This window comes from Garra rufa, chromosome 11 (genome assembly GCF_049309525.1).
Source record: "Garra rufa chromosome 11, GarRuf1.0, whole genome shotgun sequence".
Lineage (NCBI taxonomy): Eukaryota > Metazoa > Chordata > Actinopteri > Cypriniformes > Cyprinidae > Garra > Garra rufa.
The window spans coordinates 30,937,729-30,956,530 of NC_133371.1; the positions used below are offsets into that span (position 1 = coordinate 30,937,729).

Consider the following 18,802-nt stretch of genomic DNA (forward strand, 5'->3'; position numbering starts at 1 on the left):
ATAAATTTACATCAAAGCTTGCTGATCAGTTTGCAAAATATCGCAACATGTAAGCTCCAGGACAGACGGCACGACTCAGGTGGATGAAAACAGCACAAGTACTTTGGGATGTCTTTGTCTCATCTATATGCAGAATGAGGCGAAGTGTTTTCATTTTTGACAGCAAGGCCAGATATAACCATGGTTACGAGGCTGCTGTGTGGGTGTAAGTGGGTGGCGTGGACACGCTGTGGTGGAGACGTGATAATGGTGAAGGATGCAGAAGATGCCAGAGTGGAGAAAAATACTTCACAACTTAAACCTTGTGTTGCATGTAGGAGGCCTCATCTAGAGTGATTTCAGCCAGTGTGAAGAGCCACAGAGGATGTATAGCTTACAACAGAGCTCTAATGACAGATTTTTACTGTTGCTCTGATCAGAACAGCAATTCAAATTTTTACTTGCCTTGTCAATATTTTTTACTTATAGAAGCCGGTTTCTGCCTCTAACAAGAAAAAGGCAATTCTGACTTTATATAACGCAATTGCAAGTTATTAAGAGGTTATTATGAGACATAAACTCAGAATTTTTAAGAAAATATCAGTCTTTTTTTACCCCCTCAGAATTAGACATTATAACTCGCAAATAGGAGTTCATATCTCACTTGCAAATTGTGAGTTATAAAGTCAAAATTGCAGGATATAAACTTTACAATTGCAAGTTTATATCCCGTAATTCTGAGAAAAAAGTAGAAAAAAGTTATGTTGTGAAACTTTATAACTTCCACAATACGAGTTTATATCATACAATTCTGAGAAAAAACTCAATTTTGAAAAAAAGGCAGAATTGCGAGTTTATATCCCGCAATTCTGCCATTCTAACATCTGTGAGTTTATATTCCACAATTTTGAGAATTGTCAGATGTCAGAATTGCAAGTTTATATCCCACAATTGAGTTTATGTCTGATAATTCTGACATTATATCTCACAATTGCAAGTTTATATCCCAAAATCCTGAGAAAAAAAGTCAGAATTGGGAGTTTATATATTTCGCAATTTTGACTTTATAACTTGCAATTACGAGTTTATATCACAATTCTGAATTGGGAGATGTAAACTTGGAATTTTGAGAAAAAGTCAAAATTGCAAAATTATATCCTGACTTTATAACTCACAATTGCGAGTTTATATCACAATTCCGAGGAAACAAATCAGAATTGTGAGTTTATATCCCGCAATTGACTTCAAAACTTACAATTGTGAGTCTTTATATCCCACAATTCTGAGAAAAAAGTCAGAATTTTGAGTTTATATCCTGCAATTTTCAACTTTATAACTTACAGTTGTGAGTTTATATCACACAATTCTGAGAAAAAAGTAAATTTTGATGAAAATTTTCCATTTTGAGAGTTTATACCCCATAATTCTGACATAACTCACAATTGCAAGTTGATCTGTCACAATTCTGAGAAAAAAAGTCAAAATTTCGAGTTTATATCCCGCAATTATGACATTATAACTCACATCTGTGAGTTTATATTCCACAATTTTGAGTATTGTCAGATGTCAGAATTGCAAGTTTATATCCCGCAATTGACTTTATAACTTGCAATTGTGTTTATATCCCACAATTCTGAGAAAAAAGTCAATTTTGATTAAAAACTTCCAATTTTAATTCTGACATTATAACTCACAATTGCAAGTTTATATCCCAAAATCCTGAGAAAAAAAGGATTTTGGGAGTTTATATTTCACAATTTTGACTTTATAACTTGCAATTACGAGTTTATATCACAATTCTCAGGAGAAAAAAAATCTGAATTGGGAGATGTAAACTTGGAATTTTGAGAAAAAGTCAAAATTGCAAAATTATATCCTGACTTTATAACTCACAATTGCGAGTTTATATCACAATTCCGAGGAAACAAATCAGAATTGTGATTTTATATCCCGCAACTGACTTCATAACTTGCAATTGTGAGTCTATATATCACACAATTTTGAGAAAAAAAAGTCAGAATTGTGAGTTTATATCCCGCAATTGACTTGAAAACTTGCAATTGTGAGTCTTTATATCCCACAATTCTGAGAAAAAAGTCAGAATTTTGAGTTTATATCCTGCAATTTTCGACTTTATAACTTACAGTTGTGAGTTTATATCACACAATTCTGAGAAAAAAGTAAATTTTGATAAACTTTCCATTTTGAGAGTTTATATCGCATAATTCTGACATAACTCACAATTGCAAGTTGATCTGTCACAATTCTGAGTAAAAAAGTCAAAATTTCGAGTTTATATCCCGCAATTCTGCCATTATAACTCACAACTGCGAGTTGATATCTCACACTTCTGAGAAAAAAAGTCAGAACTGCAATACAAACTCGCAAATTTTGAGAAAAAAAAGTCAGAATTTCGAGTTTATATCCCGCAATTCTGACATTATAACTTGCAATTGTGTTTATATCGCACAATTCTGAGAAAAAAGTCAATTTTGATTAAAAACTTCCAATTTTAATTCTGACATTATAACTCACAATTGCAAGTTTATATCCCAAAATCCTGAGAAAAAAAGGATTTTGGGAGTTTATATTTCACAATTTTGACTTTATAACTTGCAATTACGAGTTTATATTACAATTCTCAGGAGAAAAAAAATCTGAATTGGGAGATGTAAACTTCAATTTCGAGAAAAAAGTCAGAATTGCAAAATCATATCCTGCAATTCTGACTTTATAACTCACAATTGCAAGTTTATATCACAATTCCAAGGGAAAAAGTCAGAATTGTGATTTTATATCCCGCAAATGACTTCACAACTTGCAATGTTGAGTCTATATATCACAAAATTTTGAGAAAAAAAGTCAGAATTGTGAGTTTATATCCCGCAATTGACTTCATAACTTTATAACTTACAGTTGCAAGTTTATATCACACAATTCTGAGAAAAAAAGTCAATTTTCAAATCCCGCAATTCCGCCATTATAACTTAAAATGAGAGTTGATATCTCACACTTCTGAGAAAAAAGAACTGCAATACAAACTCAGAAAAAAAGGTCAGATTTGCGAGTTTATATCGCAATTCTACCACAATTCTGACTTTATAACTTGCAATTATGAGTTTATATCACAATTCTCAGGAAAAAAAAAATGTGAATTGCGAGATGTAAACTTGCAATTTCGAGAAAAAAAGTCAGAATTAGGAGTTTATATCCTGCAATTCTGAGGAAAAAAGTCAGAATTGCAAGTTTATATTCCGCAATTCTGACTTTATAACTCGCAATTGCAAGTTTATATCACAATTCTGAGGGAAAAAGTCAGAATCGCAAGTTTATATTACAAAACTTTGAGAAAAAAAGTCAGAATTGCGAGTTTATATCCCGCAATTGACTTCACAACTTGCCATTGTGAGCCTATATATTCCACAATTCAAAAAAGTCTGAATTTTAAGTTTATTTCCTGCAATTCTGACTTTATAACTTACAATTGTGAGTTTATATCACACAATTTTGAGAAAAAAGTAAATTTTCATACACTTTTGATTTTGAGAGTTTATATCCCAATTCTGACATTATCGATATCTCACACTTCTGAGTAAAAAGTCAGAACTGCAATACAAACTCAATTTTGAGAAAAAAGTCAAAATTATGAGATTCTGAGGAAAAAAAATCTGTATTGCGAGATGTAAACTTGCAATTTCGAGAAAAGTCAGAATTGCGAGTTTATGGTCCACAATTCTGACTTTATAACTTACAATTTTATGTTTATATCTCGATTCTGAGGGGAAAACATCTGAATTGCGAGATGTAAATGTGCAATTTTGAGAAAAAGATCAGAATTGCCAGTTTATATCCCACAAATATGAGAAAAAAAAGTCAGAATTGCGAGTTTATGGTCCACAATTCTGACTTTATAACTTACAATTTTATGTTTATATCTCGATTCTGAGGGGAAAACATCTGAATTGCGAGATGTAAATGTGCAATTTTGAGAAAAAGATCAGAATTGCCAGTTTATATCCCACAAATATGAGAAAAAAAAGTCAGAATTGCGAGTTTATGGTCCACAATTCTGACTTTATAACTTACAATTTTATGTTTATATCTCGATTCTGAGGGGAAAACATCTGAATTGCGAGATGTAAATGTGCAATTTTGAGAAAAAGATCAGAATTGCCAGTTTATATCCCACAAATATGAGAAAAAAAAGTCAGAATTGCGAGTTTATGGTCCACAATTCTGACTTTATAACTTACAATTTTATGTTTATATCTCGATTCTGAGGGGAAAACATCTGAATTGCGAGATGTAAATGTGCAATTTTGAGAAAAAGATCAGAATTGCCAGTTTATATCCCACAAATATGAGAAAAAAAAGTCAGAATTGCGAGTTTATGGTCCACAATTCTGACTTTATAACTTACAATTTTATGTTTATATCTCGATTCTGAGGGGAAAACATCTGAATTGCGAGATGTAAATGTGCAATTTTGAGAAAAAGATCAGAATTGCCAGTTTATATCCCACAAATATGAGAAAAAAAAGTCAGAATTGCGAGTTTATGGTCCACAATTCTGACTTTATAACTTACAATTTTATGTTTATATCTCGATTCTGAGGGGAAAACATCTGAATTGCGAGATGTAAATGTGCAATTTTGAGAAAAAGATCAGAATTGCCAGTTTATATCCCACAAATATGAGAAAAAAAAGTCAGAATTGCGAGTTTATGGTCCACAATTCTGACTTTATAACTTACAATTTTATGTTTATATCTCGATTCTGAGGGGAAAACATCTGAATTGCGAGATGTAAATGTGCAATTTTGAGAAAAAGATCAGAATTGCCAGTTTATATCCCACAAATATGAGAAAAAAAAGTCAGAATTGCGAGTTTATGGTCCACAATTCTGACTTTATAACTTACAATTTTATGTTTATATCTCGATTCTGAGGGGAAAACATCTGAATTGCGAGATGTAAATGTGCAATTTTGAGAAAAAGATCAGAATTGCCAGTTTATATCCCACAAATATGAGAAAAAAAAGTCAGAATTGCGAGTTTATGGTCCACAATTCTGACTTTATAACTTACAATTTTATGTTTATATCTCGATTCTGAGGGGAAAACATCTGAATTGCGAGATGTAAATGTGCAATTTTGAGAAAAAGATCAGAATTGCCAGTTTATATCCCACAAATATGAGAAAAAAAAGTCAGAATTGCGAGTTTATGGTCCACAATTCTGACTTTATAACTTACAATTTTATGTTTATATCTCGATTCTGAGGGGAAAACATCTGAATTGCGAGATGTAAATGTGCAATTTTGAGAAAAAGATCAGAATTGCCAGTTTATATCCCACAAATATGAGAAAAAAAAGTCAGAATTGCCCGTTTATATCCATTAATTCTGACTTTATAACTCGCAATTGCGAGTTTATATCACAATTCTGAGGGGGAAAAAATCTGAATTGCGAGATGTAAACTTGCAATTTCGGAAAAAAGTCAGAATTGTGAGTTTATATCCCACAATTCTTCGATTCTCAATTTTGTGAAAAAAGTCAAATGTGAGAAAAAAGTCAGAATTACTAGATATAAACTCACAATCAAGAGAAAAAAAGTCAAATTGCGAGATGTAAACTCACAATTTCAAAAAAAATATGTCAGAATTGTGAGATAAAAAGTCACAATTATCTTTTATTTTTTATTCAGTGGCAGAAACAAGCTTCCATGTTTTTCCATTAAAAAAACTTAATAATATTCCAAGGTAAAAATGTATTTTTTTTCCCGAAATTTTTCGAAACATGCATAATCCCTAACCTTAACAGCAATGCTGCATTTTATTTGAACAAAAATATAATAAAAATAGCAATGTTGTGAAATATTATTACCATTTAAAATAACAGTTTTCTATTTTAATCAATTTTATAACATAATTTATTTCAGTCTTCAGTGTCACATGATCCTAAAACCAAAAACCAACCAATATACCACAAAAAATAAAAAAATAAAATAAAACTCAAATGCTAAGTTTTCAAGGCAATTTAATTGTTGTGGATTTAGTGTTCTAAATTTAAAAGCGTCTAATAAAATCAATTTATAACACTTTAAAAATTAATTGGAATTTGAAACATTAATTCAATTAAAAAATACTCAAAACATAAAAATACATTATTATTTACAAAGCATAATACAAAACAAAACAGTAATCACTTCGAGAAAAAAAGAATGAAAGAAAAACCCTTCAACTCTATTAACATGAGATGTAGTGACAACGCAGCAAGCTATGCTGCAACAACTTGTATGAAAGTAATAAATAATTCAATACTACTACACAGTAAATTATTTAGTCTAACCTTTGATACACCATTATGTTCACATAAAAAGGTCAGATTCTTTCTGAAGAAAGACACAAAAAGTGCAGAAAAGTGAAGAGTAAAGCTGCTGATAGTTTGAAATTCAAACCCAGAAAAGCCTTTGAAGGCCCAAGAACACTACTTGAAAGAATCACAACTAGAGGTGTGTGGATATAGAATGATCAAACACAGGAAATAAGTGTTCAACTTCACAACTTGTGTGCTGGAATGTGCATGTAAACACTAGGGAGCGCCAGGATCAGCTGAGGTTAGACAGAAGCAGACCTTTTTTCTCTGGGGAGGAGCACAAAACCAGAGATTGTGTTCTGCGGTCAATATTTAACTACCCTCCATAAATCATTCCCGTGGATACATCTGTCCTGTCATCCTGTAAATCCACAATTTAACCAGATCTCAGACATAAGCATAATAAAGGGGGAGAATCAGAGAACAGGTAGGAAATGACTGGGAATTATCAAGCTCTTCTTGATGCACTATAGCAGCATTCATACACCCAGCAGTGCTCTTAAGTAAAATGGAGAGCAGCAGATGGTGCCGTGGTGTGTGTGTGTGTGTGTGTGGTGTGATTGTGTAACACTGTAACACTGTGTGGTTTCCTACTGATTATCTTGAAAAGACACAATGCTGCATAGAGCTCGTGCGAAACAATAGCGGCAGAGGTACCGCTGCCAATGGAGAGAGATGAAACAATATTGGCAGGGTACAAAATTAGCATTGTCAAGTGCCAAATGCAAGGCAAACTGGCTTTGGTAGGTAAATAAAACAAGGTTAGTAGTCGATTTGGACAGAAACCTTTTTTTAAACAATAACATATTACCCTGATTATATCAGCAGAACTATTAGTCCGACACTTGAGTGATTCAGATTAAAATGTACCGCAGTTTCCACATTACTGTTAACCTTTTAACCCCTTAGTGTTCCAACGTTCCACCGGCGGAACGTTTTGCATTGAGTTAAGTTTGACAGGAACTCTAAGGGGTTAACAAACCAAGAGCACCAAATCATATTACAGTGCTTTCTGAAGGATCATGTGACATTGAAGGCTAAAAATTTAGCTTTGCCATCATAGGAATGCATTTTTAAATATAATGAAGTAGAAAACAGTTATTTCAAATTGTGAAATATATTTTACAATATTACTGTTTTTTTAATAAATAAGCACATGTGTTGTGGTACTCTCATGAACATGAGGTGGAGACTGACAAAAAAGAGAAGAAATTGTTGAATAAAGTCATTATTTTGTTTTCTTTGTGCTGATATCACATGGACTACTTTAAAGATGCCCTTACTACCTTTCTGGGGCTTCAACATGGTTGCGCTGCTGTCTATGCAGGGTCAGAAAGCTCTTGGATTTCATCAAAAATATCTTAATTTGTCTTCAGAAGGTGATTGAAGGAATTATGAGAAATCCATTTTATTTTTTCCCAAATTCCATTTTTTTTCCCGTTTTATAATTTATAATTTTTCTAGACCTTGTTTAAATGGCTAAATTATGAAATTGCCAGTTTATACTCTAAGATTCTGAGAAAAAAATCTGAATTATGAGTTTATATCCTACAATTCTGACTTTATAACACGCAACTGCTAGCCTGGAAAAATCCAGACCCTAATCTATTAAGATTAAGGGTCTGGGATCGAGCAATGAAAACTGCCTAACTCGAGGGGCGGCACCAAGCATGCATTTAAAACTCTAACTGCACACAATTGGATAACGCCACGACCAATCACAACAATACACGCTTAGCTACCAGCAGAGCTAAATGATGTTTCATTAACAAAGTTCGGGAGAAGCACGTCAGATGCTTAGCGTAAACATCACAAGTCAATCAGCGCCATAGGTTTAAATACAGCTGACTCACCTCAATTCACTCGATGGTTTATCAGTAAACCTCCACCACCCCATCTCATCACTCCGAGTTCTCGCTACTCCTATTGGGGGGTAACGTACTCTGGGTTCGGGCCACTCCCGAGCTCGGAGCCCTTCACCGGACAGCACGCCAAACATGCACTACTATTCTCCGGCTAATTATATGTAAGTGTGAACTCGTGAACTGATAGATTAAACTCTTGCCGTATCCAGTCGGCAAAACAGCAAAAACGTCCTTCTTGCAAAGGAACGATTCGAGTTTTCGGTTTTCTGTTCCTCTTTTATATGGAAAGCCTTGAACGTGGTAGTTTTTTTGGCCTTGAATGTGGTAGTTGGGTTGCTGTGTATGCAGGGTCAGAAAGCTTTTCAGATTTTTATCAAAAAATAATCACTTTTATTTTTTCCCTTTTTTGTAAATTCCATTTTAATTTTTCTATTTTTTAATGTTTCTATTTTTTTTTCCATTTAATTTTTTTTAACCTTGTTTTAATGGTTAAATAAAAAAATCTTAATCAAAAATCATGTCTAATTAATTGAAAACATTTTATATTCCAAAATTCTGAGGAAAAAAGTCAGAAATGTGAGTTCATATCTCACAATTCTGACTTTATAACTTGCAATTGCTAGTTTATATCAAACAATTTGTGTTTCGAAGATGAACGAAGGTCTTACGGTTTGTAGGACCCTATGAATTTTTTTTTATTATTTTATTTTTTTCCTAAACCTTTGTAAAAAAAATTTTTTACCAAAATCATTTATTTTCCATTTTAATTTTTCTGGATTCCATTTTTTTTAAATGTTTTAATAATTAACTTAAACAATATTAAAGCATGTCTAATTGATACAAATCATGAAATTTCCACCATTTAACAGCAATTTGTAAAAAGTTGAACAAATATTTATTTTTTTTTTAATCAAATTCAGTTCATTTTGAACAAATTCTGTGATTTCCATTAATTTTCTGGATTCCATTTTAATGGTTTCATAAAAATTTTAATAATCAAAGACATCTCAAATTTATGAAAAATTATTTCTTATTATTTTATTTCTTCTAGGTTTTATTTTTCTTTTTTTCTCAGAAATACTGTGTCGTGTATTTACATGTTTCTACTAAATAAATTCTGGTAAACAACTTTTCTCTTAAATGTTCCTTAAAGAGTAATGTTTTAATAATAATTTTATAGTAGTAGAAGTACTATCATTACTTTAAGTAATATATTTCTGTCACAGATTCTTCAAGTTAAACCAAACTTTTATTTTGACGGGTTGCTGTAAAGACCTTTAAGTTTGTGTTTGTATATGATATGACAATAGTTCTTCTCAAAAGAAGTGTTCATGAAGTGACACTTAAAGCAGTTCTAAAGGTTTTGTTTTATGTGTTTATATTGAGGCGGCAGAGGCTAAAAACTACAGCTGCAAAACGATTAGTCGCGATTAATCGATTCAAAATAAGTTTATGTTTGTGTACTGTGTATATTATGTGTATATTATGTGTATATATAAATAAACACATATACATATATATATATATATATATATATATATATATATATATACTTTTTTTAATTGTATGTATTTGTATGTAAACATTTGTATATAATTTATATCATATATAAATATAAATATTTTACATTTAAATCTACCATTTTTTCCCCTTAATATATACATGTATGTATGTGTATTCACATATACATAATAAATATACAATGTACATACATAATACAATGTAGACATATGATATGCAAACAAACTTTTATTTTTGAATCGATTAATCACGACTAATCGTTTTGCAGCTCTACTGAAAACACTGAAATATGCTAAACATGCAGGAATTATATTTAAATAGTATTTTTGTGGCTTAATATTCACAGACACTAGTCAATATTGCGTTTTGCTTGAAGTGTACTGACCTACTTTTGATTTATTCATCCAAAATTTGGTAAACTAGCCCTTAAAAAATGTTAACGCACTGCACAATATCATGTTTATTATAAGCGCATGCTGCAGTTTTGTCATCTGCCACTTTAAATACTTGAGCTCTTGAAGACAGGATGGATTTTGATTGGCTGTCAATATTTTTGTCGTTTATCAGTTCATCAAAAATCATTCTGAAAGTGATTTCAGCCATATTGTTCCTCTTTGCTGTTATTGTTATAGTTATGGTGTGGACTTATTAAAACTTTACAGTTATTGTTCTTGGTGTGAACGGGCCTTGAAGTCACCAAAAGGAAAATATGAATAAGAAAAACTTCTTGTTTCATTGCTGTTAAGAATATATCTATGGCTGCTAAATCAATTCACTCTCCACTGGAGGCTGATACTGTTACTGTATTACTCCCAATTACAAATTGTAAATGCATGAAAGAGATGATACATATAAAGTGCTTCACAAGCAATAGGCAAGAACTTAGGAAATAATATTAACTGCACTCTTTGAGATAGACTTGCCACGACAGATTTAAAGCAGAGGCTTCTGGGAAAAAAAGCGTTGTCACAGTATTTAACATTCCACTGAGCCTCTCTCTATAACACTGACTTCCACAGGATTGAATCACCGCTACATACACACACACGCACACGTACACACACACACACACACACACACACACACACACACACACATTCCAAAGCGAGCTCCAAAGCGAGCTCGCCACAGCCTGTCCTGCTCTCCAGGAAGGAATGTAATTCTGTTTTACTGTCAGTCTCCCAAACACCACTTCTATAGCACCAGCTAATACACATTACTTATGTAGAAATAATTAGGGGTGGGTATCGTTTGAATTTTATCGATTTCGATTCCGATTCCGATTCCACTTATCGATTCCGATTCTTTTCGATTCCCAGTTTCGATTCCGATTTAGTAAAAAAAAAAAAAAAAAAACAACAAACACAAAAGTCAAACATTAATATATTAAACATGTTTATTTTCAGTGCTAGCTTGCAACATATTATTTTATTACAGGGGTTCTCAACCTTTTTTATATCAGGTCCCCCTTCTTCTCGGGTCAGTTTTGCAAGGCCCCCCTATGCCTGACATTTCCTCTAAAGGTGTTTATTTTTTAACCTTTTTTATTAACCTAAACATTAGTTTTGCCTTTTTATTTTTCTCCTGCATGTTATAAAAAAAAAATCAAACAAACTTTAAATTAAAGCTATACTTTTGAATTTAAAAGAAAATCCTCTGCTCTAACTTTTTAACATGAATACACACATACAGATTTAAAGCACCTAAATTATTTAATTCAGACATTCTTCACAACTTCAGAGTACTCTTTCTTAAGTGACTGAATATCTACTGTTTGTATTTATTATAAAATAAACATATAAATGAAAAATACAGTAAATACATTGTAAATCTGTTTATGCTGGTGCTCATATGTGCTTAAACACCACTGACCCTTACAAGATCCACCTCTATGGGTAAGCATTCATTATAAAAAACTCACAGGACATTCATTTTGAAAACTATGCAAATATTTTGAAATTTCACGCAAAATTACTATGGATCAGAGCACCGAAAGCATGAATAGTTTGTGAATCAACAGCGGACTTATGCGTGCCTAATGTACGACTCCGATATACAAGAATGAATACATTAGGCACGCGCGAGTTCGTTACTATTACTCTGGTCATCTTTGCCTTTACATTACCGGGAGGGTTTGTTTCATGCAGCCAAGAGATAAAGTAGATACCTGTCTTCCCGCGGGGGTATAAGTGACTTTTATGTGGGCTTTTGCGGGACGAAATAACATATATTCCTTCTGGAGCGGGCGGGCGCAGGACTAAAATCCGTCCCTTGCAGATCTCTAAGATGAAGTTTGCGTGCAGCGGTAGATTTGTCTTCGGTTTTTACAAAGCGTAGACACACTTTTAAACGCTTACCGTGATCCATCTTTTCGACTGATGTTTACATTACCACGTAAAGTCCTGTCAGATTGCACGCGCGGAAGGTCCTGGCAGATCACTAGATGGAAAAAATGCAACCAGGAATCGAAACGAGGAATCGAAATTTTAATATTATAACAAGTATCCGATTCTTTATCTTAAGTATCCGATTCCAGAATCGGAATCGATTTTCGATTCCCAACCCTAGAAATAATAGCCAGTTTCTATATACAAGGACACCAACTTTATCCTAAATAATTAATAGTCTCTTAATGCCAAATGGAGAGACTACAAGAGGGGGAAAGTGTCTAAGCCCTCAAGTGAGCTCGATGAAACAAGAGGCAATGACATGCACCACTGGCTCAGGCTGTGAGGAGTGACACTGGCTTGGCTTCAAGAGGACAAAAATCACAGGCCTGCCAATGAAGGTAGCACAGACAGAGGTGGTCCTCTCTGTCACTATATCTGTCTGTGGGAATGTGAAGCTGACAAACAAATCGATACACTGCCGTCACTTGCATCTATATTTGGTGGGCATTTAAAATCCTCAATAATCACATACTGAGGTATACTGGATGATTATACTTGCATTCATTTACATATCCATATTAAATGTTTAATAGGGATGCACGATAGCCGATAGCCGATGATTAAGTCCTTCTTGTGGCCGATACCGATACATTCATATTTTTATATGATAATTTTGTGCACCCAGGAGAATACAAAATCTGAGATAAACTAATGAAATGTATATTACTGTATATATCTGGGTCTAACAATCATAGCAAACATCAGTCCTGACTCTTCAAAAATGTTTTTATTTTTTGTGTAAGGCACCACAATTCTAAACAAATAAAATGCTTTGACATTTGTCAACCTGGAAAAAATGAAAAGTGCATCATGGAGTAACGTCAGATGTCCGAATGTCCGTTAAAGCTTCTTATTGATCATATTATGAATGTGTGCAGCAACCATATCGTACAAGGCGGGGAATAAAACATCAGAATCGAGATAAAAACATCAACTTTTCAGAATGCCGCAATCCCAACGCAGGTCATATGACATGAACCAACCAATCAGCTTCACCCGTTCCCTTAATAACATTGAAAGCACTGCCAAGGTGGAGAAACAGTTTATCATAACTGTACAGGAAAAACCATTTTTAAATAAATTTAATAACAGATCTACTGCAAGCGATTTTTAATGCTGAAAATCCATTTATCCTTTGCGGAAACTTCCGCGTCTTTATGGAGAGCGCAGGTCATGGTTGCTTAGCAACGGCAGACGCCACAGCAGAGCAGGCTACAGAGCGGTTTGGAAAGAAAGAGAAAGCAGCACGTCTAGCATTTTCCACGCGTTTTTAGGCGAGACATGTGAACGGCCCCTAAAACAGATTCACCGCGATGACGACCTCTGAAGTGAGATATATAAGATTTGTTGTGTTAAAACTTGACGGCTTTTTACCTCCTCTCAGAATCCTTGCTAAACATGTGTTGCAAATAGCAATAGCATCGTCCTCCTCTTCCACCGTGAAAAACTTCCAGACCGGCGAAGACGAATTACTAATTACTACTAAGTACCTTTCTGGGCCTTGAACATGATAGTTGCATTGCTGTCTATGCAGGGTCAGAAAGCTCTCGGATTTCATCAAAAATAACTTAATTTGTGTTTAGAATATAAACAAAGTCTTACAGGTTTGAAACAACATGAGGGTGAGTAATTAATGACAGAATTTTCATTTTTGGGTGAACTATCCCTTTAAGTTGTCTGAAATTACTCTGTGTTGTCATGTTCATTGGGAAGGGTAGATACAGTTGAAGTCAAAAGTTTACACCTTGCAGAATCTGCAAAAGGCTAATTATTCTACCAAAATTAGAGGGATCATACAAAATGCATGTTATTGTTTTATTTAGTACCGAGACCGACCTGAATAAGATATTTCACATAAAAGACTTTTACATAGTTCACAAGAGTGACTATTATAATAGTTGATAGTTAAATTTATAAAAATTACCCCGTTCAAAAGTTTACATCCCCTTGATTCGTAACACAGTGTTGTTACTTGAATGATCCACAGCTTTGTTTTGGGGGTTTTTTCACTTTGTTTTGTTTTATTTTGTGAGTCCCTTGTTTGACCTGAACAATTAAACTGCCCGCTGTTTCTCAGAAAAACCCTTCAGGTCCCACATATTCTTTGGTTTTTCAGCATTTTTGTGTATTTGAACCATTTCCAACAATGACTGTATGATTTTAAGATCCATCTTTTCACACTGAGGACAACTAAGCGACTCATATGCAACTATTACAGAAGGTTCAAATGTTCATTGATGCTTTAGAAGGAAAAACTATGCATTAAGGAGCTGAAAACTTTTTGAATTTGAAAATCAGCGTTAAACAGAGCTTATTTTGTCTTCTGGGCATCTTCTGTAGCTTCTGATATTTAGGCAAAATGAGAAAAATGTATACATCTTCATTCTGCTCAAACATTTACACCCCTGGCTCTTAATGCATTGTGTTTCCTTCTGAAGCATCAGTGAGGGTCCTTCTGTAATAGTTGCACATGAGTCTCTCAGTTGTCCTAAGTGTGAAAAGATGGATCTCAAAATCATACTGTTATTGTTAGAAATTGTTCAAATACACAAAAACTGCTGAAAAACTAAAGAACTTGTGGGACCTTAAGGATATTTCTGAAGAACAGTGGGCAATATAACTGTTCAGGACAAACATAGGACTCATAAACAACTATCACTAAACAAAAAAACACAGGTGTGGATCATTTAGGTAAGAACAAAGTTTTAAGAATCAAGTGGATGTAAACTTTTAAACAGGGTCATTTTTATAAATTGAACTATTATTTTCTCTTGTAGACTATATATGTTAAATGTATTTTATGTGAAATATCTTATTCAAGTCAGTACTAAATAAAAAAAACATGCACTTTGTATAATCCCTCTTATTTTGGTCAAATAATTAACATTTTGCAGATTCTACAAGGTGTATGTAAACTTTTGACTTCAACTGTATATTGGTACTTGAAACCATGATCAGTAATGCAGTGATTGGCCAGCAGCAAGACAGCAACATAATGAAATCATATAATTAAGATCTGGCGAGCAAAATGACAAAAGTTCTAACAGATTTAAAAAAAAAAAATGAAACATTTTCAAAAGTATTGTAATTAGCAATCGATTTAATTTTGAAGCGGATTTACTGTTATACGTGACAGCATTAATTAAAGTCTCTTAATCCATAAGATCCATCTTAAGACTGTGTTTAAATTAATTGTGTATTATAAAAGCATTTTGAGATGTGAGAAGTGGCTCCTGTGATTCATCAAAGCCACCCGCACAAAAGCTCACCATTCGAATTAATGCAAACTGTACATAATGTGCGTATGACTGGAATAAAATTATGAGATAATTATTCCTTCACGAATAAATCACTTAATGAGTAAAATTGGTCGTGTGTATTATTTAATGCAACATTTAAATTATTTACAAATAAATAACTTTCTTTTAATTTCTTCCAGGTTTATAAGTGGCTGGGGCACTTTCAGAATCATCTTCAATTAAAACAATACAAACTAATCCTGTTTATGTGAAATAAGTCTGCTCCCAAACAGGTTTGAACTAACGGACCTGTTGCTATTACAGCAACTTCAGAATGAGCTTTGAAGAACCTAACAAGCCTGGATCATGTCAAATCATCAATAATAAAATCCAGCTGCGTAATCTACGTATGAAGAACGGACCGCTGGATTTTTGGCCTCTACAAATTGCAAACACACATACGACTCTAGTTATTTTAAAGTTCCAGTTCTGCTCCATTTTGAGCCTAATTTATGCCTGGACAACATACTACAGAAAAGAGCAGTGTTGTGTTGGCTGCTCTGTCCAAATGTGATAAGGTATTCTCATTGATCTTAGTGGCAGGGCCTTTTATGTCCACCTGATGGACACTAAACAACACTAATATATGGGTTATACCACCAAGAGCATGCATTTTGTTTCCCTCATTTTTAATCATTTCCTCAACATTACCTACTAAATAACTGGGACCAACTTTTACTGTGTTATTATAGAAATTTGTCTAAGCACAGCCCTCCCAAAAATATTAACTTTATATATTGGGGGCAAAAAAAAAGTCACTTATACTCACCAAGTATTAATTTATATGTTAATAGTGTGATATATTATTACAATTTAAAATATAAATTTTCTATTTTAATATATTTTAAAATGCTATTTATTCCTGTGATGACTAAGCTAAATTTGCAGCAGTCATTATTCCCGTCTTTAGTGTCACATGATCCTTCAGAAATCATTCTAATATGATGATTAGGTGCTCATTTTCACTTTTTAGTCTCACAAACTCAAGCACAATGGTTAAAACTGTGAATAACTTTATATTGTGCCATATTATAATATATACTATGTAATACACTATATAGCTATTTTTTATTACAATTTAATAAGGCTTAATTTGATAGAATGTTTAAAATTGGACAGCTATTTACTTTAAAAATCACTTTTTTTAAACTTTAAAAGCCACCCATTTTGCAAAATGACCCATATTTGCTATTATGTAAGTCAACTAATACTAATCACCTTTAGCTTGCAATTCATTCGTGGGCGTTATATTTCTGTTGGCACTTAGAATCAACACACCCTCAAAAATATCCATACTAATACCAATGTAATGCCCAACACGAGCAGATTTAGCAATGCTAACTCTATTAAGCAGCCCTGTCAGAGTCCAACCGTATTCTTAATGAGCCAAACAACCTATGAATGAAGCAACTCTGGTTTCACGAAGTCTTCTAACAGCTTGTTCGACATGAAATGACATCGTAAGACTCAAGCCCACTCACTCTGTGGCCCCGGTTCCGTTTATAGTGTTCCCATCTGGAATTGGGTTCAGCTGGATCGGCTCTGGCTTCCTCCTTTTTTGCATGATGAATCCTAGTAGCTGGCTTTCTCGGCAGTAAAAAGAAAAAAAATCAAACAAGAGCAATCTGATCCGCAGACTAAACCAACTCACTCGCCGACAGAGCAATGATGCATAAGCTATGAATAGCCTATCACACCCTACCAATCGCTGTTTGCTTTACAATAAATAAATAAATAAAGACCGAATGCAGCTAACGACAACGTCGCATGGTCCGCTGTCGTTCAGGATGAAGGCTGTTTCGAAGAATAGATTATTCTGAGAGAAACTGAGTATTTCTAGAGGTGGACGACAGTAGAGGATGGGTACAGAGATTGTCTCTTTACGTCATGAAAATATTTACATCTGTCTTCCGGACAGCATGACCGCGTGTGGACAATGACCCCATCTGCTGGTGGTAATGCGTTATTACTGCTCATTGTTTTTAATAGGCGTGCCTGCTAATTAAAACGAAGAAATTTCAACAATCATTTGTGACCCTGGGCAAAACCAGTCTTAAGTAGCACGGGTGTATTTGTAGCAATAGCCAAAACTACATCGTATGGGTCAAAATTATCGATTTTTCTTTTATGCCAAAATCATTAGAATATTAAGTAAAGATCATGTTCCATTTTATACATTTGCTACCATAAAAACGTATTTTTTCATTAGTAATATGCATTGCTAAGAACTTCATGTGGACAACTTTAAAGGCGATTTTCTCAATATTATTATTATTTTTTTTTTGCATCCTCAGATTGCAGATTTTCAAATAATTGCATCTCGGCCAAATATTGCCCTATCAATGGAAATACATTACTGGAAAGCTTTCAGAAAATTACAAATTTTGACTGGTTTTGTGTATCAGGGTCACACATTTTATTAGTATATATTTTTTTAATGTGTTTATGTATTAAAAGTATATTAGACTGCACGTTTTCAACTTTTACAGACCCAGATATAAAATGCTATACTGTAAAGTTTTATCCTTGGAACACTTAAATTCTTTCACTAAAGCATGTGTTTGTTAATGAGTATTCTTCTCTATGGAGTGTCGACCCCCTGCAGTGGTTGAAAACTATAGATGATACAATAGATGGCAATAGATGATACAAGCCTATATTAAATGTACTGCAATTCAGGTCTCCACACAATTTAGAAGTACATGTCTATTACAAGTTTGAATTGACTTTAAAACGAGTCCATATAACATCGATAAAAGTGTTGTTTTAATAGAAAGATAGTCAGCCTGTGCCTGTGGTGCAGCATTTACACTGGAATGAATGTATATAATGAAATAATCACATAACTGACACAATAGATTTTGCATTATATTTTGGTTGTTGGTCTTACATCATCAACTCCTTAAAATGTTGATTTGTTACTTTTTGCAGCTGTTATATATTCAAGAAAACTCAATTTAATGATTTTACATTAAACATACAGTTTAGAAAAGTCATGTACATCTGTAATGTCATTAATACAGTTGAGGTCAAATGTTTAGATCCCCCTTTCAGAATCTGCAAAATGTTAATTGTTTTACCAAAATAAGAGGGATCATACAAAATGCATGTTATTGTTTATTAAGTACGGACCTGAATAAGATATATTACATAAAAGATGTTTACATATAGTCCACAAGAGAAAATAATAGTTGAATAACAAAAAATTACCCTTTTCAAAAGTTTGCATCCCCTTGATTTTTAATACAGTGTTCTTTACCTGAATGATCCACAGCTGTGTTTTTTTTTTTTTTTTTTTTTGGTTTGGTTT

General features: G+C 33.3%; 1 protein-coding gene across 1 annotated transcript in view; it reads right to left on the minus strand.

Moving 5' to 3' along the window:
- The window catches only part of LOC141346109 (dual specificity mitogen-activated protein kinase kinase 1), a 32,584-nt gene extending 15,219 nt beyond the window's left edge, over window positions 1-17,365 (minus strand). Inside the window, exon 1 of the mRNA XM_073851025.1 lies at window positions 16,974-17,365. Within this exon, the coding sequence (XP_073707126.1) occupies window positions 16,974-17,056 (83 nt within the window). The 5' untranslated portion in view covers window positions 17,057-17,365. The remainder of the gene's footprint in view (window positions 1-16,973) is intronic.
- Between the last annotated feature and the right edge of the window lie 1,437 nt (window positions 17,366-18,802).